This window comes from Arvicanthis niloticus, chromosome 1, assembly GCF_011762505.2.
Source record: "Arvicanthis niloticus isolate mArvNil1 chromosome 1, mArvNil1.pat.X, whole genome shotgun sequence".
Classification (NCBI taxonomy): Eukaryota; Metazoa; Chordata; class Mammalia; order Rodentia; family Muridae; genus Arvicanthis; species Arvicanthis niloticus.
This window is the reverse complement of record NC_047658.1, coordinates 92,972,469-92,997,468: the sequence shown is the minus strand read 5'-3', so window position 1 is coordinate 92,997,468 and position 25,000 is coordinate 92,972,469. Positions and strand designations below refer to the sequence as shown.

The 25,000-nt window shown below is 47.9% G+C and overlaps 1 protein-coding gene across 1 annotated transcript in view; it reads right to left on the bottom strand.

The window, feature by feature from the left end:
• The window catches only part of Katnip (katanin interacting protein), a 137,490-nt gene that overhangs the window by 9,757 nt on the left and 102,733 nt on the right, over positions 1-25,000 (bottom strand). The window contains exons 15-20 of the mRNA XM_076928420.1: positions 22,237-23,110; positions 14,784-15,488; positions 13,657-13,865; positions 11,217-11,295; positions 5,271-5,448; positions 666-831 (exon numbers count right to left, since the gene is read on the bottom strand). Coding sequence (XP_076784535.1) covers positions 666-831; positions 5,271-5,448; positions 11,217-11,295; positions 13,657-13,865; positions 14,784-15,488; positions 22,237-23,110 — 2,211 coding nt within the window. The remainder of the gene's footprint in view (positions 1-665; positions 832-5,270; positions 5,449-11,216; positions 11,296-13,656; positions 13,866-14,783; positions 15,489-22,236; positions 23,111-25,000) is intronic.

Below are 25,000 nucleotides of genomic sequence, written 5' to 3'. Positions count from 1 at the left end.
CAAGAGCGCGCGCGCGCGCGCACACACACACACACACACACACACGCACACACACAACTTGCATGTATGCTAATACACACACACATACACACATCTTGTGCAGGCAGAAATCCTCTAGCCATGCTGCTGGGATCTGCCAGCACATTGCAAAGACCTGCAAGCCTTCTGAGGCCACTTGCCATCCTGCCTTTCCACCAGCAATTGAGAGTGTGGGCCTCATGCTTGACAGACCAGACTCTAGCTGTGTAGCTCCCAAGAGAATGCAAAGCCTTTCCCAGCCTTCCTTAGAACCCTGAGAGGTAGGGCAGTAGAGGCAGGGTGAGAGCCTGAGGAAATTAGGAGTACACACAAGCTTGCCTGACAACACCCTCCCCAGCGCTCACTGGATACCAGGCCTGCAGCTGACATACAAGCCTGGACCATGTGGGAAGGGCACCCATAGTCACAGGAAAAAAAAAAAAAAAAGCTCTGCAGTTCCCCCAGGCTGCCCTGGGCTGTGGGCTATATTTGCTGTGTGCAAAAGGAAATACAGCTTGCTCTCTCCCTGGATATCATCCCCTCCTCCATTTGGAAAGTTCTAGAGAATTTATGCTCCTCTCCAGCACCCACGCCAGCCATTCATCATGCTGCCTCCCTGACAGTGGACTCCGCTCTGCCCGGCTTACCCCTCGGTAGGTGTCCTCAGGAGATTTATTGTAGTTCCAGAGGCGCAGGCCAGCAATGCTTTGGGCTCTGTCAAAGTGGATCACAACCACATGGTCCAACCCAGGGGAAAAGGGGATCAACCACATGTGTTCATCCTCCGTGGTGATGTTCATGCCATCAATTAACCTGCAGGCAAGGAGGGCGGGTCAGCAAGACAGTGGGAGGCCTCCAGGAAACCTGCCTCCCTCACCCAGCTATGTCTTGGATGGTGGGAGAGTGGTGAAGTCAAGAGATATTTAAGAAGGGGTAAAATCAGAGTATGCTCAAGAAGGTGCCGAGAGACACTCATCCTCAACAGTTCAACAGAAACAGCTGTGTCCTTCTTGGGAATCCCTTAGCCTAGTGACCCAGGGTGGAAGACTTCTAAGGATTATTATTCTGTGTGTCAGGAAGGCTGAATGTAGGAATAAGCTCATCACAGAGGTGGATGCAGGTACCCTAGATGTGCCATGATTAATGGGATTATGAGATGTTGTGGTGTGGCCAGGCAGGCACACCACAGGAAGCAGGGACCAACTGCAAACTGGGAATGACCTCAGTGTCAGTGCTCAGACGGAGTGCACTGGGGTGTGTGGGGGCATTTTTCTGTTGTCCAGATGATCTGCAAGATGTGAAGGCAGTTTGATGGAAGTACATCCCTTCTCTCTTGGTAAACATCAGGGAACCTGGCAGACCTAGGCCAGGGACAAGAGCCAGAAGAGGCATGACTATGATGAGGTAAACCTGCTTGGTAGCCACAGGTCTGAGTGCCCCAGGGAAAGCCCAGCCAGCAGGAGGGGCTTCCAAACCAGTTACCTCAGCCCTTCTACATCTATCCCTGCCTCAGACTCTTCAGCCTAGACTTGACCTTTGTCCTCTGTTGTGGCATCAACACTTGAAGACCTGGACTCAGAGATAATCGGCCCTACCCCACTCCACCCTTGGACCCTAAGGATCTTGAGGGCGACTGTACTGTGAGCAACTCTGGCTGTGGCCACAATTCCCATATCTAAAATCAACTTTTCCCCTTACCATTTGATAGTTTGAGGTTTAGAATAAATTTAAGTGTTCATCCATGTAGGTAAAGCGTTCTCTCTCCTGTGCTCTAAAAGGCTGTTATTAAATTGATGGATGGTGTGTCTTACAATTGCTGGCATGTTAAAACTGAGGAAATCCAGCAGGCTGACCCTGCTGTTTGTGAAGGAAGCTGGCTGCTGCAGACTGCTGTTTCCTTCCAAAGCAATCACTTCTGTCTTGGAGCCTGGCTGCCAGCAAAACTGTTGCAGAGCTTTGGGTGAGGGGACACTGGAGGTAGATAGCAGATCGGCTGGTGGCAAAACAAGTCTCCTCCTTTGCAGTCACCTCCTAGTTCTGCCCTTGAGAGACCCACTAGCAACAAGCTTCTCTCATGCATAGATCGGGGTCTCTAAACACTATGGACACCTTCAGAGATACGGTAGAGACCAGATCTGGGTAAGAAAGACAAAAGCCTGGGCAATCCTGTCATCTCCAAAGGCTGGAGGGGGCAGTCGGTAGTAGAATGCTTGCCCTACTTGCAAAGGGGCTCTGGTTTCTATCCCCAGAACTTCAAACAAACAACACTAAACATTGAAGACAAATACATAAGTGAGCACAGGTACTCCCAGAATCTGAGACCACCAACAAGGACAGAAGATGGCTTCAGGCCAGGCCCCATGCTGAGCAGTAGAGGGCCAACAGAAAGGTGCTCAATACCATCTCTGTCTTATGTTTTGTCAGGACAGTTTTTAAAGCCTTACAGGTCCTTTACATATACATTATAGCTCCTTTTATGGGACTCCTGTTTGTGCAAATGTGTGTCTCTGTGTCTGTCTAACATTCTTACACTTTGTCTTTGGCCCCTTTCTTCTGTTTGTTTTTTTCTATTCCCATTTGTTGGTTTTTGTATCATTATCTCACTTATTGTTATCTTTTAATGAGACAGAAAGGGTGTGGGTCCTGATGAAAGGGAAGGAGAGGAGGAGCTAAACCATAATCAGAAGGTGGTGAATGAAAACCATCTTTTGTTTTTTGTTTTTCAAGACAGAGTTTCTCTAATGTAGCTCTGGTTGTCCTGAAACTTGCTAAGTAGACAGAGTTGACCTTGAACTCAGAGATCTGTTTGCCTCTGCCTCCTGAGTACTGGGATTAAAGGCATACAATACCATATCTGACTGAAAAAAAAAAACTACTTTCAATAAAAGAAAAATAGAAAAACAAACAAAAAAGAAGAGATGAGTTGGTAGTATACTTCTATAATCCCAGCACTTGAAACTGAAGCAGGAGAATCTTGAACTTGAAGTCCTGTTGGTATAGACAGAGACCCTGTCTTAAGAAAACCAGAACCATGGAGGTGGGAGTGCTCCAGAGTGAAAAGAGCCTGTAGACTGGGAAAAATGTTTGTCCACTACATACAGCAGGATTAAAGAGAAGAGATCAAAATGGCCAATAAGTATTTGAAAAACAAAACAAAACAAAAAACCATTCATCATCCCCAATGATCAGGGAAAACTGCTTTGAGAATCCATCTCACCCCATCAAGAAAACAAATGACAACCAATGCTGGAGAGGGTACGGGGAATGAGGACCTCTGACTCCTGCTGTTAGCAGTCGTAGAAATCATGGAGGGTTTCAGAACCTCAGAATAGAGCTACCATCTGACAGCGGTAACTCTCCTGGGTTTAAGTCAGCACCACGAGACACTTGGACATTCATGTGTACAACACACACAGCACACAGAGACAGGAGGTGGCCTGAGTCTAGATGTCCACCAACAGATGAATGGGTAAAGAAATGTGGTACATACACGTAATAGAATTTTATGCACCCATAAAGAAAAATGCAACCATAAGGTGTTTGCAGGAAAATGGATACAACTAAAAAGTTAAGAGAAACAAGCCAGACTCAGATTTCTATGTCTGTGTGTCTTCTACCTTACAGAGTCTAAACCTTAAGTTATATATGGGTGCGTACCTGTGCATTTATATTAAAGAACTAGAAAGGGTTTCACTGGAAGGAAGGAAGGGATCTTAAGATGGGGACAGAAGCATAATAGGACACTTAAAATATGGCAGTAGACGTGGCTTAACTGGGAGAAGAAAGGAAGCTAATGAGAGGGAACAGGGAAGGATGGTGGGGGAGGGGAGGAGTGAGGACAAAGTGTGATGATGTGTATATGAAGTTGCCTTAATGAAACCCATTTCTTTGTATTCTACCCTAAAATATAAAAATAAACGAAGGAAAGAAGGAAGGAAAACCAAGAGAAAGTTCACTGAAGCCCGAGGGCTTGCTTCTCAGACAATGGTATACTTGATTACTGGGTTTTACCTTACATACACATACAGCAAGTGGCTCAGGCACCACTACTCACAGATCTAGGTGTGACAAGGACACATTGAGGGTGTGTTAGTCTTTTCAAGTGCTTCCTGGTCAGAGATATGCCCAGGAATGTTTAAGGATGACATTAAGATTGGGCTAGAGACTGTCAGGATGATCTGTGAGGTGTCAAGTAAGTGATGGGGATGGTCAAGCTGGGCAGGTGTGGGTTTCTTCTGCAGCTGGCCAGAGGTAGGGTCAGTCTAGGTCTGTCAGCCAGGATCTATAGCCCACGATGACCCCAAGCAGTCAGTGCCAGCAGGATTGAAGGCCACAGTGAAGGGACATCTTAAAGGAACAAAGAGGACACAGCCAGGACAAGGGGCTACAATGTGACCACCGTACTTCCAACCTGTAGCCATGGGGGTTATTGTCATAGTTCTATGGATAAAGAAACTGAGGCAGAGGAGATGCCCAGCTCAGCAGTTCAGTGCCTATGTCTAAATCATAACTCCATCTAACCAGTCTGGGCACTCTGGGCCCCCTTCTGACTTCAGCTTGTTCCTCTGTACCTAGGAATAACAATAACAAGTCTTAGTCTATGCTGTGGCTTTCATGGATGACATCTGTAATCTACTAACAGCTTAGTGTCTGGCACTTACCATTCCAATGTGGCACTTGCTCTACTGGTTATTCTCCTCGTCCTCACTGTTATGGTTGTGAGGTTTGGAAACATAAGGCAGAGGAAAGCTTTGAACTCCCATCCTTCAAACTGTCCTTGGTTCTAATTAAGTCACATAGCTGTTTAGAGCAGAAGGCCAAGTCCCAATCATGAATGACAGGATGGATACTATAAAAAGCTTGCCCATTCACCCTGGCCATGGCATCTGGAATATGCAGGAAGCAGAGCAGCCATAGTGGCCAACACAGACTTTCTTATCACTTTCAAGTTTGCAAAGGGGAGAGGCCTGGGGCAGGTATGTACAAGCAGAATGGGTCACCACCAAGGTCAACAGACTATGCTGAGCAAGGCCCTCACTGAGGCCGGTGTGATATCACAACATGCAGCATCTGGAGATACACCAGCCTGACTTCTTATCCTGACTGCTCTGCAACAGGGATACCTATGGAAAGGGTCGCATTTACTTCTTTTGGCCACATGTTGTCCCAGGCAGTATCTGATGTGCCTGATGCCTGGGACACAGAACATGTCTCTAGACCCCAACTGCCACAGTCAAGCTTCTAATATTTACTTGTCCAGGGTCCGTGAGTCATCATTGTACTCAGGCAGGTCATTTAAGTCCCTCGGAGAGGCAGAGAGTTGGTGTGGTTGGATGGGCAGGGCCTCGCCATCCTTGCCTACTACTTCCAGGCCAGTGAGTCCTATGTAGTGCAGGTCTCCCCAGGAGGCTGTCAAGTTTAGTCGGAGGCCTGTGAGGGAAGGAATGTAGACAGTCACCACCAGAGGATCTGGAGCCAGAAGAGCACCATCCTTCAGCCTCTCCATGAACCTTCTCTCAGGTGTCCTCAGGCCAGACTGCTGCCTACTAAGGACATGCTGCAAGCAGGAAACCCACACATGGCTGGGCCACCTCATACCATGTCTTGTACCCTGTTGGCTTTCTCATGTTGTTTTGCAGGGAGGTGTTCCTTTCCTGGCTTTATCATGTATCAGGACCCTTAGTTCTGCCCAGATGATCTTTCAATTGTTCATTTTTCTATGCCTTTCTTCTTTTACAAGGCTGTTCCTGTCCTCCTGTTTCAGGGGCCAGGCCAATACTGCAATCATAGCCTGCCATGTCTTTGTATACTTCCTATACCAAACCCCAGAGGCTACTACTTGGTAAATACTAAGTCACTACTTAGTGGCCTGACAGGTGACTCCTTAAGGGTACAACCCCCACTTGTCTTTCTAGACTATTGTGTACCCCAATACTGGCACAGTGCTGGCATATAGTAGAGGCTCAGTGCTAATGCATGCTTGGCAGTACCTAAATAGGTCAATCACATCAAGAAGCCCCACACCCAGAATTTAACATTGTATGTAAACGAGCTCCTCCTATGAGCCGTCCCTGGACTCAGGGTAAAGGAAGTGACTGCTGAGCCCATCCTTCCTTCTCGGCTTTCACCCCCCCCCCCTTCACCAGAGACCATTTCAGGGCACTTTTTGTAGTCCTGGGACACACATGCCAGGTGACTCATTCCATTGCCCAGAAATCTCCCCTCTGGGTCATACCCTGTCACCCTGTCACATAGGCTTGGCTGGAGTTCCTCCTTTAGAGCAGGGCCAAGTTCATGGGGTCTCTTACCCTGGAGGTACTTGGCCTGTTTAGCACCTAAGGTTTAATTTTTCAGACTTTTGATGAGTGACAGTATGCTTAGAGGAGTTGGAAGAAAGTCTGGGGTCATGAAGTGCTCCATATTTCTTACAAGAGGATCTGCAAGTCCAGGAAAACTTTCGAACTCTCTAGGGGCCAGGGTACAACCTCTTACTCCCTGCACTTGACATCTTGTCCTATGCCCTGCCATTTCCCAGCACCCTTTGGTGACTCAGCCTTCAAACTTCCTCTCTGTGGTGCCAACATTGGCCTGAGTATCTCAGGAGTGATGAGGACCTGGGTCCTAAGCACTGAGCAGACTGCTTGTCATGCATACCCTCAAGGATATGGACGGTGAACAAAATAGCTGGCTGCCCCTCCCGCCTGTGGCCATGCTGCTTTCCCTACAGAGGTGGACCAGCTTCTCCACCCTGCATCTGGGCTGCATGGCTTATATGCATAGGAGCTTGTCTTTTCTTTCTGCCCTGTGCTGGTGCCAAGAGAGCTCAGTCACCTGTTGCTCTGGCCATTGCAGCTAATACATGCATTTGCTGCTCAGAAACATGAGCAGGCTGAGGGACAACACCTGAGTGGCTCAGGTAAGGCAAGACAGCCACAGGATCATAAGTGCTGGTGACTACAGAACACTGCATCCAGGTGCTCCACTGCGGATTTGTCTGTCCTGCAGCACAACTGATATAGTCCTTTACTGGCCACATTCAGATGTCATCTCTTAGTGATTTTCAGATAGTGCCTGTACAACTCTCCAAGCCCTTGCTCCACTTGCTGCCATCCTTACCTCTAGAGGTATTCTACATTAATGTGCTTGTTTATTTCCCTGAGGCCAGGACTGGCTCTTCTATCCCCAGAGCCTAGAATAGCAGTGCCCAACAAATAGACAATCAAATTTTGTTTTGAAGCTTTTGATTGGTAGAAAATTAGGTAGGTGGTTAGTGGATGTGTCTCCCCCAATTCACAGAGAATGGTAAATGAATACTCATGATCATCTGTATGCGCCAACTATGGTTTTAGAACTAGAGATGTGAGGTAGCTAACAGTAAATCCCAGAGTGAACAGTGTTCATTCTGCAGTCAACAGACAATGCTGAGTCCCACAGCTGTACACACTGCTTCATGCCCAAACAGAATGATCAGATGGGTGGTGAGTGGCACAGTGGGGGCTGGTGTTTAGGGAGGGGAGGAGAGATGGCATCTGGGCTGGGGCCTGCATGCTAGGATGAGCCATTCTATCCTGCATTCCTAGAGGAAGATCATTCTAGGTTGAGAGAACAAGCTGGGCCCACATCTGGAAGCAGCTAGCCAGGGGAGGAGAGGGCCATGAACCTAGAAAAGGAGGCTGAGCTCATTCCCACTGGAAGTTGAGAGTTCGTGGTATAAACAATGGGAAGTTATAACAGGTTACCTTTTCTGTTTGTTTTTGCTTTGTTGAGACAAGATCTCTCTTTGTAGTCTAGGATGGTCTCAAAACATGTGATCCTCCAGGCTTTGCCTACTGAGTCTGGGGACTACAGATGTGCACTACCATGGTGGCCCACATATGGGATCAGGGCAGCAGTGCAGGCTCAACTGTGTCTTAGAGGGTTGGACACTGGTGCTGAGAGAGGCCTCACTGAGGGCACTCTTAGTGGGAGAGGGCAGCAGGGGGTACAATCAAGGTCTGTTTAAGAGGCAATGGAGCCTAACGGCTTGAACATAGAAGGAGAAGGATTGATTCAGGTGACAGGAGTGATATGGGTAGTGTCTGGGAGAGAATGCCTGGAGGTGAAAGAGGGAGTAGACTGGGAAGGGAGGGACAGGAGGGGGCAGAAATGTCCTCTCTCCCTGGGAACAAGAAGCCTTCCCATGCCTGCAGTCCCTTTGTGTCTGTAAGCTGCACCTGATCCCATTGACTCAGGGCTCTGAATTCATGGCTTTCCTTAGGAGCTCATATCCATGTTTCATATTCATTTCCTCGGGTGCATCAATTAGTATTTATACAAATGGAAATTAATTTTGTTATTTCTCTCATGTTTTGGCCCTCTCGACTCCTTCCCTATTCATTGTGGCTGATATTTGCAAAACTTCCCAAATGAGTGTCATCTGCATATTAGCAAGTCATATATTCCCCTTTCAAAGCATGAAGAGGATTGGCCATGTCCACCCACCGCCTTCCCCCAAAATATACACCCCTGGGGCTACCTTATTAAAGTACACTTCATGTGCACTGGTTGCTAAGCATGTGGAGGATAGGATGGGGGTTCGGAGAGAAGAGATGGAGGAATCTTGGGACTCTAAGCTCAAGAGGGAAGCAATGATATGGTGGAAGGCCTCAATACTTTCCTAGCAGATATAGTGATCACAGTACTCTACAGAGCCTTCACCTGCCTTTCTTCTCCTCCAGGAAGAGGTTCTGGCTCAACCAGGTTGTGTGGGCAGGTGACCACTCTCACCAGGCTACAGGGACAGCTAATGACCCATGTCTGGTCAGATATGGTTTTTATATTTCCTACCTGCTCAGTCTCACATGGTGAACTGCATAATGAATTTATGGACAGGCTTGAGATACAAGCTAGCTGCAGAGACTTAATTCTAGGGCTAGATCTTCTAGGTAATAAAAGTGGTTTTTGCTCTTGGGTTGCTAGTAATGGGTGGATGTGAGCACAAAGCTCCTTGGAGCCTCTGGTGCCTAGCCTCCCCATGAACCCCTGGTGCATGGTTCCCATGGAGAAGAACAAGAGGCAAACAAGGTAGAAAGGCAAAGACATAGCAAGTCTCTATGATGTCATTTCCCTGTTTACATCCAGCTGCCTAAGAAATTAGTGAACCTAACTTCTAGGTGCATAAAACCAATAGAGTCTCTCTCTTTTTGTTGAATTTAGCTTGAATTCAATCTCCATTGTTCGTGTGTGTGTGTGTGTGTGTGCGCGCGCGCGCGCGCGCGCGTGCGCACGCGCATGCATGCGTGCGTTCACGTGCACTTCAGACCCCAGGGAAAGCAAACTCAGTAAAAAATAAAGAATTGCTATCTTCTAGGATCTTGCAGCTTCCCCAGAAATGCTGACCCTCACAGAGACCTCTGCCATAAAGTAGCCTCTTAACTGGAGCCCTGAGGCATGCTGAGGTACGGGAGGATTTGTACTCTTGGAGCTGGATCTTCTTGCTTCTGGACCCAACCTTGGCTCTCTGAGCTTCAGTTGTCTAATATGAAAAATGAGGACACTAAGAACTGGGAGGTCAGGCAGGGAAGGCCCAGCTCTGCCTCTCAGAGATAAAACCCACCCCAAGCCCGGTTCTCACCTAACATTGGTTGACTATGTACTTACTTGCTTACTTTATTTATTTATTATTTATTTACTTACTCATTCAGCATGTGTGTATGTGTGTGTTCTCACATGTGCCCTGAATGTGTGTATTCCTGTGTATTAGGGTCTACGTATATGGGCATATGGAAGCCAGAGGACAACCTCAGCTGTCATCTTCCTTATTGAGTTTTAGGGCCCACTAGGGCAGACTAGTGGTCACAGAGCTGCAGAGTTTTATTTGTTTCCATCTTGCCAACACTGGGATTACAGGTATGCACTGCCATGCCTGACTTTATGTGGGTGCTAAGAGCCAAAGTTACCGGGGTCCTCCAGTTTGTATGCCAAATGGACCATCTCTCTCCCTATTTGTTTGTCTATTTGTTTGCTTATTTACTTACTTAGGCAAGATCTAACTAAGAGACCTTTTTTCTTCCCTTTTGGGCAATCAAGGAACAGGGGAGGGTTCTCACTGAGGACAATGGGAAGGTTTGGGGAAACCAGCTGCAGAAGAGCCAGAAGGAAGAGATACAGTGTACATTAGGACCACCCAGATCCTCGCCCTGGGCAGGAGACCGTGCTACAGGGTTAATGAGTATCTTCAGAATGGCGTGTCCTTCCTGGATATAGCCTATGACAAGTGACATGAGGACATAGGGACATGAGGACCAGGTCTTCTTTCAACTCAGGTGATGAGCAGCATCAGCCCCAGCCTCTCTGCTCCCCATCTAGCTGCTGAGCGCTTTGTGAGGCCACCTTTGCCTGCCCCTCGGTGTGGGTCACGGAAGGCTCCAGTCATCCTCTGTCAGACTCCATACTCAGAGCACACAGGCAGGCAGGAAGCCAGAAGAGGCATTCAGACTCAGGAGCCTCTACCCACTGAGGTGGCAAGGGAAGAGGCCAGGCTAGGCTGGGATGAACTGGGAGCTGGAGGTGTGAGGCTGCTTCTGAAGAAATGGAGTAGGTCACAGGTCTTCTTTTCAAGAGATAAACTGAAAGCAAGTGACACAGCAGCAGAGGGGGGCAAGAAAGAGCAGGAAGCAAGGCAGGGAGGCACACAGAGAACCAGTTAGCAGGGCCTTGGGGTGGGGTGATCACAGACAGCCATGATCTCAGTTTGGAGCTTCCTTAGACAATGAGGGGCTGGCATGGATATGAGTGAACTAGAGAGGAACTTGTCTAGAAGGAAGGGGGCAGGCCCAGGAGCCCAGATGAGGGAGTATTCAGGGAGGTTTGCTGGCTGAGCAGCCTTATGTATGTCAACATGTGGAATTAGCCAATACTTCAGAGTCTGCCTAAAATCATGGGTTCTAGGGAAGTCAGAAGACCTATGGCTTGGGGTGTGTGATTCCTCCATACCCTCAACCTTAACCCCTTTTTTCCTTTGTGTAAGAGCTGAGCTGTGGCTGAGTTCTATAATAGTTCTAATTACTAAGCCTGCAGCAGCTTGGAGTCAATTGGCTCCCAAGTCCAGATCCCCAGTGGGCACACAGCCTAGGTACAAAATACAAAATGCCACAATGCCTCTCTTATAGTGCAAAGTAAATAGAAGGCCCTGCCAGGTACTTGGGGAAGGTACTCACATAGCCCATAGAAGATGCCTGGCTCAGGTGTGGTGACTTCAGAGACAGGGGAGCTGGTTTGTAGCTCTAGCCCTGGTACCTATAGGATGGTTGGGGAGAAACAGGGAGAAAAGAGGTTTTAGTGGTACCCATACAGTTCCTTTACCAAATTCCCTGCCCATTCCTTGCCCAGGAAATCCCTGCATCTGTTTTTATATGCCTTCCCTATGATAAGGTATGTAGGTATCTGGAGCCTGGGACCACATCCCTATCTATAGTTCTTACTGACAACTGAGGGGCAAGGGCATCATAGGGTATTCAGACTTTCTCAAAGTCTCCAGTGGACTCATAATGCTTATTGAGTGACAGGGAAGGAAGACAGAAGAAAGGGATAGAAGAGGAAGGAAGGGGTGGGGGAGGAACACAAGGAAGGAGGGAGACAAGGAGTCAGGGAGGGGAAAAGAGGGAAGAAGAAAGATGGAAGAGGAGAAAAGAGGATGATAAGAAAGGAGAAGGCAGGGGAGAGGCAGAGCTGGAGGGAGAAGAGAGATGGGAGGAAAGGAAGAGGAAGAAGAAAGATGGAGGAGGGAAGGGAGACGGGAGAGAGCAGGAAGGAGAGGGGTGATAAAAGGAGATAGAGAGGGAGAGAAGAGGCTGAGATGAAGAGAGGAGGAAGGGAGGAAAAAGAAAGAAAGGGGACCTCAAACCACAGCGGGTGGCCCCTACTTGGCCTGTCCAGAATTGGCACCTTAGGGGTGAGCTGTGTCTCCTATACTGTTGAGTTCTTAGTTGACCCCCATGGGCAACCAACCAGTCTTGTCTACTGATAGGTCAGAGTAGTCTGCTATACTCTGCTTGGAGTCTCCACATAAGACTAATTAATTTATTTTATATTAATCTCCTGGACAAGGAAGTCTCCAGTGCTTCAGACAGAGATGATGTAGAGCAAAAGGAAGTAAGAAGTTTGTCTACCCTGGGACCAAACAGTCCCTCATGTTTTGCAGGTTAGGTCCATCAGCAGGTCCCCTGGGCCTTGACATTTGGAAAGCACTAGACAGATGAAGGACTTCAATTAATTGCCACTTTTAAACTGTGATCATTCAAGGCCCAGATTTCTGGCTTCTTTTGAAAAGATCATGAGAACAGGCAACAATGGGTGATGAGCTGTCATTGGGCAAAGTGGCAGTCCCTTCTCAGGCTCCTGCTTGTGGCCATCTTACCCCCTGCCTGCCTGGCCTTGCTGCTCCAGACCCATTGAACAAGGAGGATCTGGTCTCTATGCCAGCTTCCTGCTTTCCTCACACACTTCTGTGGGCCAGCCTGTCTCCACGGGCTTTTGGCTGTCCCATCCATCTTCTTTCTGTTCCTCTTTCTCTTCATTACAGGACCCTCCCCTCAGACCCTGGATGGACCCTGACATGGACTCATTCTTGTCCATTTTCTTTAGCATTATACCATGAGATTCTGGCTTTGATACATTCCTGGTATACCCTCAGTTAAGGCACTTAATCTGTGCCCTCAGAATGAATACAACAGTCCCTACTTGAGGGGTCATCTCAGGGGTGGGTTTACAAAGCCTGCATCACTAGTGAGCGTTAGGGCATGTGCTCAGGCAGCCAGTTGTACTCACTGTTTTGTTTATAAATGGTTCCAGGGGTAGAACCTGGGCCTAAAGCATGCCAGGAAAGTGCTTTTCCAATGAACTACATTTACAACCTGCTTTTTGCTTTTTATTTTGAGACAGAGTTTCTCTAACAATGCCAGGATGGTTTTGAACTCATTCTACAACTCTGATTTGCCTTAAACTTTCAAATGGCTGGCTTTCAGCAGGCTCGGCTCTGGTCATTCTTTTTCCTTTCCATGATTTTTTTTTTTTTTTACATTACATCCCCATTACAGCCATTCCCTCTTCTCCTCCCAGTCCTGCCCTTACAAATCCCTCTCCTCACTACCCTCTCTCCTTCTCAGAGATGGGGAAGCCCCCTTGAATACTCTGCTCATTGTTTTAATTTAAAGCCCGCCTCCTTTAGGCATTTCTGTTCTACTCACAACGGTGAGTGGTCTGAAGCAGCCCCAGGCACACCCCTCTCCCCAAAGATAACACAGTCTCTGTATTATACACATGCAGCACTGAGCCAGACATCTAGCCTACACTTCCTGGCTTTGATGAAAATTTGAATCCCTACTTGACTACAGTTTAAAAATCATAATTAGAAAGTAAAATATGAAATGATGAATAGAAAATGAAATAGAAAAATGGGGACTGTCAAGGCAGTAGCCCCAGCAACATAAAGGGCACCCATCCGTCTTCCTTTCCCTCCCTACTCCGAGTCAGGAGCAGTGATCCATTTAGGAGCTGTCCCACTGCTTGGGAGGCTGAGGCAGGAAGAGAATGAGTTTGAGGCCAGACTGTGCTGCACAGTGAGACCTTGGGCACTCCCCAGGCCCACTCCAGTCCTACCTGGTCCTGGGCACCCAAGCCAGCCTGTGTGAAAGGCCTTTCATCCTGACCTTCACCGTCGGCAGTGCTGGGCCTCCTTAGCGCCTCTTCAGGCTGAAGGCCACACAAGCTCTCAGCATCCATGTCAAAAGTATCATCCAAACAGAATATGGCCTCCAGGATGTCCTCATCCATGGTGAATAGAATAGTGTCTCCAAAGTGCTCGGGGGCTGGGCACATCACCAAGAAGAGAAAAGATTCAGCTGGCCCCAGGCCTCAGTGATCTGCCATTCATAACATGTCATAGTGGCCCATATACTGTGTGGTCTCAAGCAACTAACAGTTCTTGATGTGAGCCATGAGCTCAGCCCCCACATTTCACCAAGCTGAGAGACACACTGGTGGGACCTCATGGAATAAGAATTCTTGTTATCTTTCACCCTGGTGTGTGTGAAGCACTGGGTGCCCAACCCAGATCCCTGAGCCTATTTCTGCTGTGCTGGGGATATAAGACCCCAGGGCCTTGCACATGCTACTCAAGAGGTCTACCACTAACCTATAGCTATAGACTTTCCTTGCTTTAAATCTTGAGGCAACCTTGTTAAGACCCAGGCTGCCCCTGAACTTAGTCTATAGCTCACATGAGCTAGAGTCTTTGGTGAAGCAGGATTTCAAATAGTGTATATGGGATAGGGGGAGGTCTTGAGGGTGATTTACCATCCATGCATAACCCTAGGGCTGGAATTACAGGTGTACACTGCCTAGCCTGGCTTCCTGTGGGCCCTTTTATAAAGCACCTCCCCCAGAAGGTGTGGGTATTCTCCCAACCTGGGGGGAGCTGGGTTCCAATGACTGGTTGGCCCATGGGCTCCATAAATATCCCACCCATTTGCCTTAAGGCAAGAAAGATGCTACAATTCATGACTCTGAACTTTCAGAAAAGCCCTTTCTCAGGTTCAAGATCCTAGTTTCTAGAAAGACACTTAGTGTTAGAGGGCCACCTGGCCCACCCATCCTGGAAGAGGTGAGGGGTGTACCTCACATCTAGGAAGACCTTACCTGTCCTGGGCTAGCTCATGGGTTTCTACTCCATGCCTCAGTGAGTAGCAAACAAGGACTTGTAGAAAATCCCCACAGATATACTGTACCTCCCATCAGGGTTCCTGAGGCTTTGGCAATTTCTCCTTCAAAGATGCACTGAGTATCCAACAGCATCGTGATGTCCTTCACACCTCGGAAGGAGTGGATTCGAGACTTATTATAATTCCAAATCCTAATCAGGGCAACTTGGCAAGGGTGTGTGAACTCAATGGAGATGGTGTGGGTCATGCCTGGTGTGAAGGGGGCTAGCCAGACGTGCATGTCATCCTGGGTCCTGTTCACCCCATCAATGAGGTTGGAAACTACACGTGGGTCTTTCCCATAAGCTGGTAAAATATTGATGTCAGGGGGGTCTGCTGTAATGCTGGAAATCTGTACTGGTTCCCCTGAGGAGCTGAATATTTCTATGCCGTTAAGGCCAACATAGTGTCTGTCTCCCCATGTAGACTTGATGTCAATGACCAAGTGCTGTCCATAAGGGAGGACGGGGATTTTAAAGTCGCTGTCGCCATCTGTCTCTGTGGAGGGCACTAGCTCCTCGTCTCTGCAGGGGGCTGGGGAGTCCTCATGCCGGCTGCTCCTCTGTTGCTTCAGGAATTCATCTAGGATGTCCCCTTGTGGCTCCAGGGCAGAGATTCGGCCCCGGTGGGCACGGTCGAAGGCAGTGAGGGAGTCCCATGATGCATGCAGTGCATGTTCCTGCTCACCATACCACTGCAACCATGGCAGTGTCTGGGTGACCTGGGTGGCCTCTGAAAGAGAACACAAGAGGGGTGCACTGTATTAGTGTCACATCTTAGAAGCTGTTTCAGGTATTCCCCAGGAACCAGGGAAGCTCAGATATACTTCATTAAAGCCACTGTCTTGTTTGTCCCTCACAACTCTAAGAAGGGTATGTCAATCCTGTCTTATAGATGAAGACACTGAGGCTCAGAGAGTAGAGTGCCTCCAAACAGCCAGATTCATTCAGATATTAATGGAGAAGGTATATTCCACAACACAGAGATGGTCCACATGAGTACTCCACAACTTCAGAGTGAGCTAGGTAACTATGGCTTCCTGTTGCACATGACCTTAACAAAGATCTTGGCAAAGAATTGTTTATCATAACCCAAGTCTAGACTCTCTTTTCAGGAAAAACAAGAAGTATTTGTAATAGACTTTGAACTTTCTAGGAGTACAACTGTTGTGCAAATCAGGAGAAGAGCTACAGTTTGAATCTTGAATGTTCCCAAAAGGCTAGTATGTTTTAGGCTTGTCATCCATATTGTGGCACTACTGGGAAGGGTGGAGCCACATCCCTGAAGGGGACTCTGAGATATTCTCCTTCTCTTCACTCTCCAGCTACCATCAAGTGAGCAGCTTCCCTCACCACACGCTGCCATTGCATGCTGCCTTTTGCAGGCCCAAAGCAACATGGCCAAATAGCTCAGGCCTGAGCCTCTGAACCTGTGGACCACAATGATCTATTTCCTTTGAAGTTTGTCCGTCTTGAGTACCATGGTGAGAGGAAGCTGACTCAGGAAGGCTATTCTGGTGTGAGAAACTTTACCAGAAGTCACCCTACTTTGAAACTCCCATAGCCAGGGATATATCTTGGCCCATGGGGTCTGAATTGGTCACAGTGTAGGCTGCGTGGCACTGGAGGCTAGCCCAGTCACATGGCTCTGGAAGCACTACAAGGCGTTATTTAACAGCAGGATGAATGCTCAAGAAAGAATGTAAAGTCTGTGTACCAGCACTGGTCTATGGAGGGCAGGAGGATCACAAGTTCAAAGCAGTCAACTTCACCAAGTGTATTAAAGGGTAAGGCATCTGTCTCCTTTCATGTATGGACAAAGCCTAAGTCCTGAGCATGAGAACTCAACCAGAACTTCAAAGAAGCCTCTCAAGCCCCCTCTTAGAATCTATGAGCTCAGTGTGACCATCAGGCAGTGGCTTTTGTTGGCAGCCAAGCACAGCCAGTCATGGAAAGGTGTCGTTCTGACTGGGCAGTGCCTGCATTCTACTATTGCCTGAGCTCTAGGGAGCTTGGCACTATCAATTACTCCTCTCTCTAGAATCTTCCAACACTGCTTCCTCCAGTGCTTTCCACTGCTTGCTCTGCCTGCAGACTTGTATAAATCTCTTCTGTCTAGAAAAGGGAGGGTACCAGATTCTGTGGTTCCCTCTCATCATGCCCTGTCTCCTCCCCTTTTCTGTACAGGCATCCTGTTTCCTGTATCAACTTGGGCTTTCAACTCCACCCTGAACTCAGCCTCTCTTCTTTGGGGAACAAGCCTCAGCTTTCTGAAGACCATCCTACTTTGAGGCTATCCACACGGAAGCTCAAAGGGCTGTCATTCCCCTGGCTAAGCCAGACTGATGGGATATAGGGTTGAACTGTGAGGGCCTATTTGATTACACTGTGGGGAACCTGCCTAAAAATGATGCCAACTTGGGAGCAGGAACCAAGTTCGGGAGAAACTCTGATGGCTTTACATGGGCTCCTGCACCCACCTGTTCCTGAGAGCTCTGGTGGTTTTTTGCACTTTGAATGCCTAAGATACCTATGGCTCTCAGAACTCCCCATTTACAGCAAGTGACAATGACTTTCAGTCTTTGTCAGTCTTCACTTCATTCATGACATCCCAGACAAAGGTCTTGCATTTGACAGTCTGTCTCCCAGTGGTTTAGGAAACATACCACTTCAGCTCCCTGACCCAGAGAGCTAGCTAGCTCTTGCTTCTTTTCCTTTCTTTCTTTCTTTCTCTCTCTCTCTCTCTCTCTCTCTCTCTCTCTCTCTCTCTCTCTCTCTCTCTCTCCCTCCCTCCCTCCCTTCCTCCCTCCCTCCCTCTCTTTTTCTTTGCTTCTTTCTCCCCACCTCTTTGAGATGGGGTCTTATTACATAGCTCAGGCTGGCCTCAAACTGTGATCTTCCTGCCTCAGCCTCCAGAATTTCAGGAGCACAGGCATACCCACCACACCCAGCCTACTCACAGCTTCTTATCACAGTGATGCCACCCTCCTGTTGCAAAGTCTAGGAGTAGCTGAGACTTATTTCATCTTTGGTCCCATCCTGCCCTGTTTTACTACCCAGCTATCACTCTTAGCCCCATGCTCTCCCAGCTCCCACACAGGCACTGTCTAACCTCAGATCAAGTTCTGCTAGGAGTCTCCAATTCTAGTGACAAGAACAGTAGGCTCTTTGCTGGTAGGAAAGAAGGAAGAAGGGGACAAAGCAGGCAAGCGAGAACCCACAGGTGACAACCTCCTACTGAAGGGGACTGAAGGCAAGAAACCTCTCTGTCCTAGAAAACACTTTCTAGATATTTCTAGCACCTCATGCTATCTGTGTGTGGTCTGGTCATTTTAACACCCTGAGCCATGAGCCTACAGTAGAGTTTGTAACATGCTATTTTCATTGCTACAATCATTTCTTATGCCAAGAATAAAAATGATTTCACTCACTGTGCCCACAAGCCCTGTTGTGGCTCTTCCTAATTCTGTAACCTTCATTTCCCCCAATCACTTCTATTCTGCTCCACCCCACCAGATGTCTTCTTCAGTGGGGCTTTGTCCTTCTCTGCCTTCTGCTGGGACAGCTCTTCCTCCGATGGTCACTCCTTTCAGTGCACCCCCCCCCCAAGCCCCCATCCTTGCTCCCTGGGATGACCCAGTGCCACACACAGAAAACATGAGGTGCTAGAAATACCTTGGAAGTCTTTGCTGGGACAGGAAGGCCTGTCAACACTAGCTTCTTGCCTTCAGTCTCTTGGATCGGCCTGGAGGTTATAGCCTGCAAGTTCTCCCATGCCTGCCCTGTCCTCATCTTCCTATCTGCCACCAATAAGGAACCCAGAAGTTTCCATATTCTCTCCTCCCAGGAACTGGTGTGACATGTGGCAGAATGGGCTCTAGCACATGCTGTCATCACTTGGGTCTCTATGATCTGAATTCTTCTGACTAAAAGCAATGGTGGGGTAGGCCTATAAGCATGCCAGAAAACACTAAGCGCCATAAATAAGAAACTTGGCTGGCATGCCTCTGCCAGGGAGCAGGACTTGGCATTCCTTCTGAGTCTGCCTTTTAGACTTTTCTCTGAGTTGCACTTGGTTCTAAAAGGAGAGGTATAGACTTCCTCCTGGCCCTGTTGGGTGTGATAGCAGATGGACATCATGTGTCTCTGCTGGGAACATGCTCTGACTACCTCTTGGAACTAAGCTAAGGTTTGGCCTGTCATTGCTGACAACCCTATCCTGAATCTGTGAGACAAGAAGTTTCCTATTTCCTTTCTGTGGTACTGAGGATGAAACACATGTTAAACACACTCTCATTAAGCCATGTCCCCAGCTCCAGTCCTAAACCCAAATGAGCAGCAGAAAGCAATGGTGTCCATCTGCAGTCTAGGGAGTCTAGAAGGATCTCTGATGATGACATGACAGGATTCAAGATGCCAAAAGACTCTTCTTGTGTGGAGTCAGATATGGAGAATTGAAGCTCAAAGTTTATAAAACTGCCCTTGTCACCATTACCACATGTGCTTCAATGGCCACTGACACAGGAAACAAGAATGGACAAGGGAAAATACATCACAACCACCTTTCCTCTGGTACCTGCTTTGGCCATTGCTGACTGGGCAAGGTCTGAACAGCTGACCCAAGTCTACCAATCAGCATCCCCTGAGACTCCAGAACTGGTTGCAGGTCCCAGAGCCAAAACTCTGTCACTTGGGGCTTAAAGGCCTTTGGTTGCCTGTGAACAAACTAGCAAGGAAAAGGTGGTCTGGTGGACTTGTGGAGAGAACCAAGGGAACAGGGAGAAGATGCTACTAGCCTTTGGTACTGTGGAGTACCCTGAGGTCTCCACCCACTCCTCACTGCTCATGGTAAAGGCTGATGAGACCTCATCCACCTGTGGCCAACACACCCCACTTCCAGAATGGACATGGCATTATAGGGAAATATGATTCCCTGCTGGGCTACAGTAAAGGAACTGTGGGGGACTCACCATGGTGAGCTCTGTGAAGCTTATTACTCCACTAGCATTTTGGTGGACTCAGCCAGCATGCTTCTTGGAGGCCCAGGCAGTGAGCTTTGGAACTGGGTGATAGGTAATAACACTATTTCTAAACAACTTTCCTCATTAGCAAAACCAGCTAACAAGTATTAAATCTCAAGGACTTGATTCTTGATGTGTCACTGAGCCAAGCAGGGAAATGTTTGTCAAGAAACTCAAGTGAGATTGAGGCCTTTGAACTTGGACAGCTGGACTGTTGCCCGTCACCAGGAACTCCCTGCAGCTCCACTGGCTGTTTAAAGCCTGACTAGCCATTCAGTAAGTGTTGGCAGTTATGCTAATAGGCTCAGAAGGGCGGGACTGATCCACTGTGGTTCAAATTCTATACTAGCCCCACTGGTTGTGGGAAAGGAATCTCTAGAAAAGTTACTTAAACTTCACATTTTTTATCTGTAAGATGGGGCTGTCAAGAGGACTCAGAATCATTAAGGTTGGACCAGACCTTGGCAAAAAAAAATACATGGCTCCATGCTCTACTTGTCACCACTGTCCTGCCCCACAGCATGTCACCTAAGCCAGGCTTTCATACTCAGAAGGCTTCTCTTTCTTTTACTGTCTGTGTTGTTTAGTGTGTGTATATAACTGTGTGTACATGTATACATAGATTCACATGCCTGTGGAGGCTAGAGGACAAACTTGGTTATTATCTGGATAGAATGTTCATCTCCGTTGAAACAAGGTCTCTCTCTAGCCTGGATATCATTATTTGGCTAGACTGGTTGGCCAACGAGCGATCCTCCTGTCTCTGCCTCCCCCAGAGCTGGAATTAGGTGGGGTTTGGACATTCAAATCAGGTTCTCAAGTACTTTGCCAATCAATCCCCTCACCCTTGACCATTTTAATGTTTTTCTTGAGACAGGGTCTTTCTATACAGCAGAGACCTGTCTTGGTGATACTCCTGCCTCAGCTCCCTGAGGACAGAGGTTTCAGGCTTAGCCCCACCATGCCCTTCTGTGATTTCCTGATCTCCACTTTACTCAGTCTCAGAGTCTAAATGAAAGGTTGGTGGCAGCACAGACCCAGAGGACAGCCAGAGGTTGTGGGGAGCCCTCAGATTCTGAGGGATACAAGAGGAACCAAGCAGACACTCACTGATAGAGTGACCCAAGATGACTCACTGAGGAAGATGGGCAGGGATTCCTGTGGCCACACCAAGAGGCAGACTCAAGAGCACAGGTGATACAGGTTTGGCATGGTGGACATAAGCATTAACCATTTGTTGAGGCATGCTTTTGTGTCAGGTACCTGCCAAGCACAGTCCCCAGATCTCAAATTAGCACCTAGAATCCCTGAGGAAAGGGGTGCTTTGTGGAGGCTTTGTGGGAATAGGGAGAAAAAAATTAAAATTGAAGCCAGTAGGAATGTGGGATGGTACAAGGCTGATGTCTCACTCATTACTTGCTGAACATTCGCCATTGTCTTGTTTATCCCTCACAACTTTAAGAAGGTTGTGTCAATCCTATTTTACAGATGAAAACATTGAGGCTCAGAGAGCAGAGTACCTGCAAATAACCTGATTCGTTCAGATTAATTAATTAATTAATTAAGTACGCCACAACACAGGGGCAAGTCTGGGTGTCCCTACCAGTGTCCCCACCCTGGTGGCCTCTTACTCAGGATGGATATGTGAAGAGCACACCTGAGCCTCTTTCACATTCAGGATGTAAATAATCCCCCACAAAGATTACAACTCTCAACCTGAACTCTGCCAACAGATGTGGCTTTTGTTTTTATTTTAATACCACTGAGTTAAGCCCAGGGCCTTGCATCACTGAACTACTGTCCCAGCCCTTCTGCCTCTATATTTTGAGACAAGGTATCACTAAGTTGATCAGGCTGGTCTTGAACTCCCTCTGAAGCCTAAGTAGGCCTTGGACTCGTAACTCTCCAGCCTCAGCCTCTGGAGTATATGGGATTACAGGCCTGAGCCATGACAATTTCTTTTAAATACACACAGTGGTTTCAAAATATTCACCATCAGTTGCTAATACTGTAAAGCAAGACTTTTCCATACTCCAGTTTGTACTGACAAAAGCAAGAGCAGACTGGCACACTGGCCGTGTGTTTCTGGAGGCCAGCAACAAGACTGTAGAGCGGAGGCTGCCTCCTTCCAATGGCCTTGGGCCTTCCGGCCTTCTAACAGTACAGACTCAGGTAAGTTACTAGGGACTAATGTCTTTATCAAAGGTGGAGAGTCAAGTCCAGGTTGGAAAAACCTTGCAGTATAAGAAAAATGGGCCAAGGTGCCATCCTGGTGCCAGTGACAATCATATCTAGTAGTTTAACAGGCAGAGTTCCTGGTTACCTCATTTGTATCACCTTTCCAGCTGAGACAGATTTATGACCCGCTACTTGAGACCAGCCCCCTTGTTTTATAGATAAGGAAAGCAGAGTCCAGGGAAACAAATAGTTTGATTCCAATGGGGACAGCTTGAAGCTTACCTTTGCTGGCTGGCCGGTCATCACCATGGCTACTGCTGGCATCCTTCTTTAGGGCCCTCCTCCCACTAGCAGGGCGATCCCTGTTAGGAGGCTGGCTAAAGATGTCTAAGTCATTGCAACAGGCTTTGGAGGATGCCTTGGGGGGTCTCTCTTCAGTGATGACATTCCAGCTGCTAGTCCTCCCTTGCTCACGCCGAGGGCCTTTTTCCTTGGCCTCCACCTCTCCAGGAGCATCACCAATGACATCATCAGATGGAAGCCTGGTCTTCTGTTCCAGATCTTTTTCAGGACTGAGCCACAGGGGTTTGGGTTTCCTGACTGTCTGTTTCTTTCCCATCCCTGCTAGAGAAGGCTGTAACCAGTGTGGGGTTTTCCCAGTGGGTTCAGGGATTTTCCTACCTCTGAGGTTTTCCAGCTGTTGGATCAAAGAGGACTCCTCTTCTAGAGGAAGACATTTCCCAGGAGAGGAGGAAGATGGGACACTGGGCCCATCACCCATAGAGGCGGGAGTTGCCAACAGTCTTATATCTTCCTGTAATTTGGACAAACTGTTCTTTGGGCAATATGTAGAAGTCATCTTTTCACCAAGGAAATCTCCTTGCGAGGAAGCTGTCAGACCCAAGGCGTCTGCTGGCCGTGAGCAACTAAGCCCAAGCACCCCGTCCTCACTCATGGCGGCCATCTTGAGGGCACCTTTGCTTTCTTTCCAGCCAGTGCTCAAGGGCTTTTCTGGGCTCTCGTTCCTCTCTCTCTGAAGGTCAACAGGGATGGTACAATCAAAGGGGGTTTCACCTCCTCCTTTCTCTAACACACCATCAAAGATGAGGCTTTTGTTGACATAGAGTTTCACGTTCTTAGCACCAATGTCAAGATCCTGAATGCACAAAATGGAGCAAAAAGAAAGCATGTGTCATCAGACTGATGAGTCAAACTGAGGAAGTGAAAGACACCCCCAAACAGACATGTAAAGTGCTAGAGACATGAGCACTCAACAGCTGTGTCAGCACTTGTGAAATAGATTCCCTCTCCTCTCTCTGCAAAGCCGTACATATGCTACGAATGAAAGAACTTTTGTCTTGGCTTTCATCGCCTCCTGTCAGGACATTGGTAATGGCCCACTAATTGGTTTCACTGCTTCCTGGTCTCCTGATGCTTCCACCAGAGTTAACCTCCTACAGGAGCAAAGATGCCCATGCTCCCTTGTGAACCCTTTCAAGGCTTTTCACTGCTCAGCCAGTCTCTAAAGGTGTAGTGGTATATGCTTGTCATTCTAGCACTTCCCAGGGCCCAGAGGATAGTCAGTTGGAAGCCAGCATGGGCTACAAAGTAAGGTTCTTGTCTCAAACAAAACAAAACAAAGGAAAACAAAACAAAAACCAACCAACCAAACGCCCCAAATATATGTATTTTAAGTAAACTAAAATGAAGTGTGTTTCCTGGGGGTTCCGCAGCAAGCAGATCTGGTGTGCTTGTCAAATGCAGTCTCCTGGACTCCTCGGATATCTCATACTGAGTATCTTAAAAGCAGAGCCTAAGACAAGGATTTGGTGTAAACAGGAAGTAGGGAAAGTAAGACAGGGTAGGAGGATGTTCCCAAAAGTGTCTGAGCGCTTCCCAGTGGGGGGCAATGGAGGTTACCTCCTGTTGGGACTCTCTAAGGAATCCAGGGCACATACTTTGGAAGTATTCCCAAAGACAGAAGTTAGTGCATTTGTTCACTGCTTGCTAAAGGTGGCCCCTGGGGCAACGATGCCCTCACACATGACAAGCTGGGCACGTCCCTCGGCAGACAGCACAGCATGCAGTGCTGAGCAGCAGTGCCAGCATGCCAGGGACCCACTCACTTCAGCTGCAGTCAAAGAAAGATGTGGGGCAGGTACCAAGGCTGCGGCCTTCATATGGCAGTTTCTAGAAAATCCTTGCTCTACTACTAACTTTTCTGTTTCTATTGCACCAGGATGTGGAGAAGGCAGGCCAGCATGACACAGTGACTTTCACAGAGAGGTCCCTATCCCCTCATTCCTTAAACACACAGCCTTTTCTTATGCATGTATCTGATGTGCATCTATTCATGATTAAAGTAAGACCACCCCTTCTCCAGATACTGGTCACTTCCCTCTTTCTGTGGTAGACCTCTTCCCAGGCTTTATCAAGGAATATAATTCATACATCAATCAGTAAACAGCTCTTTACAGCTACTTGGTAAGTCTTAGCATGTACAGCTCCCTAGAACAATCTCCACACGTAGGATAACAAACACAACCATCACCCCCAAGTGATACACTTTGAAATCCCTCTCCCTCCCTGCTTTCTCAGACAACCACCCACGTGCTCACCATCACTACTGAATTCTCTCTCTCTCTGTGTGTGTGTGTGTGTACATGTGTTGTGTCAGAGGACAACCTGGGGGAGATAGTTCCTTCCACTATGTGTATCCAAGGGATGGAACTCAGGCCATCAGGCTTGACACTAAGTGCTTTTATCCACTGAGACACCTCAACAGGTCCCTTTTTATAAAGTAACACATTTTCTAGAATTTTGACATACAGCTTGCAATGTCTACCCATTTCTATCTGGCTTCTTTCACTTAAGCATAATTATTCTGAGCTGCACCTGAATTGTGAGAGTCTGAGGTTTTCTTCCTGTCCAATCGCTGAGTATTCTATTCTACAGGTACTCACAAGTTGCTGTCACGCCTACAGTGAAGCAGTCATTGTCACCCTTGCCCCTTCCTTGCCTCTTGCCTCCTCCCCCGCCCCCCCCC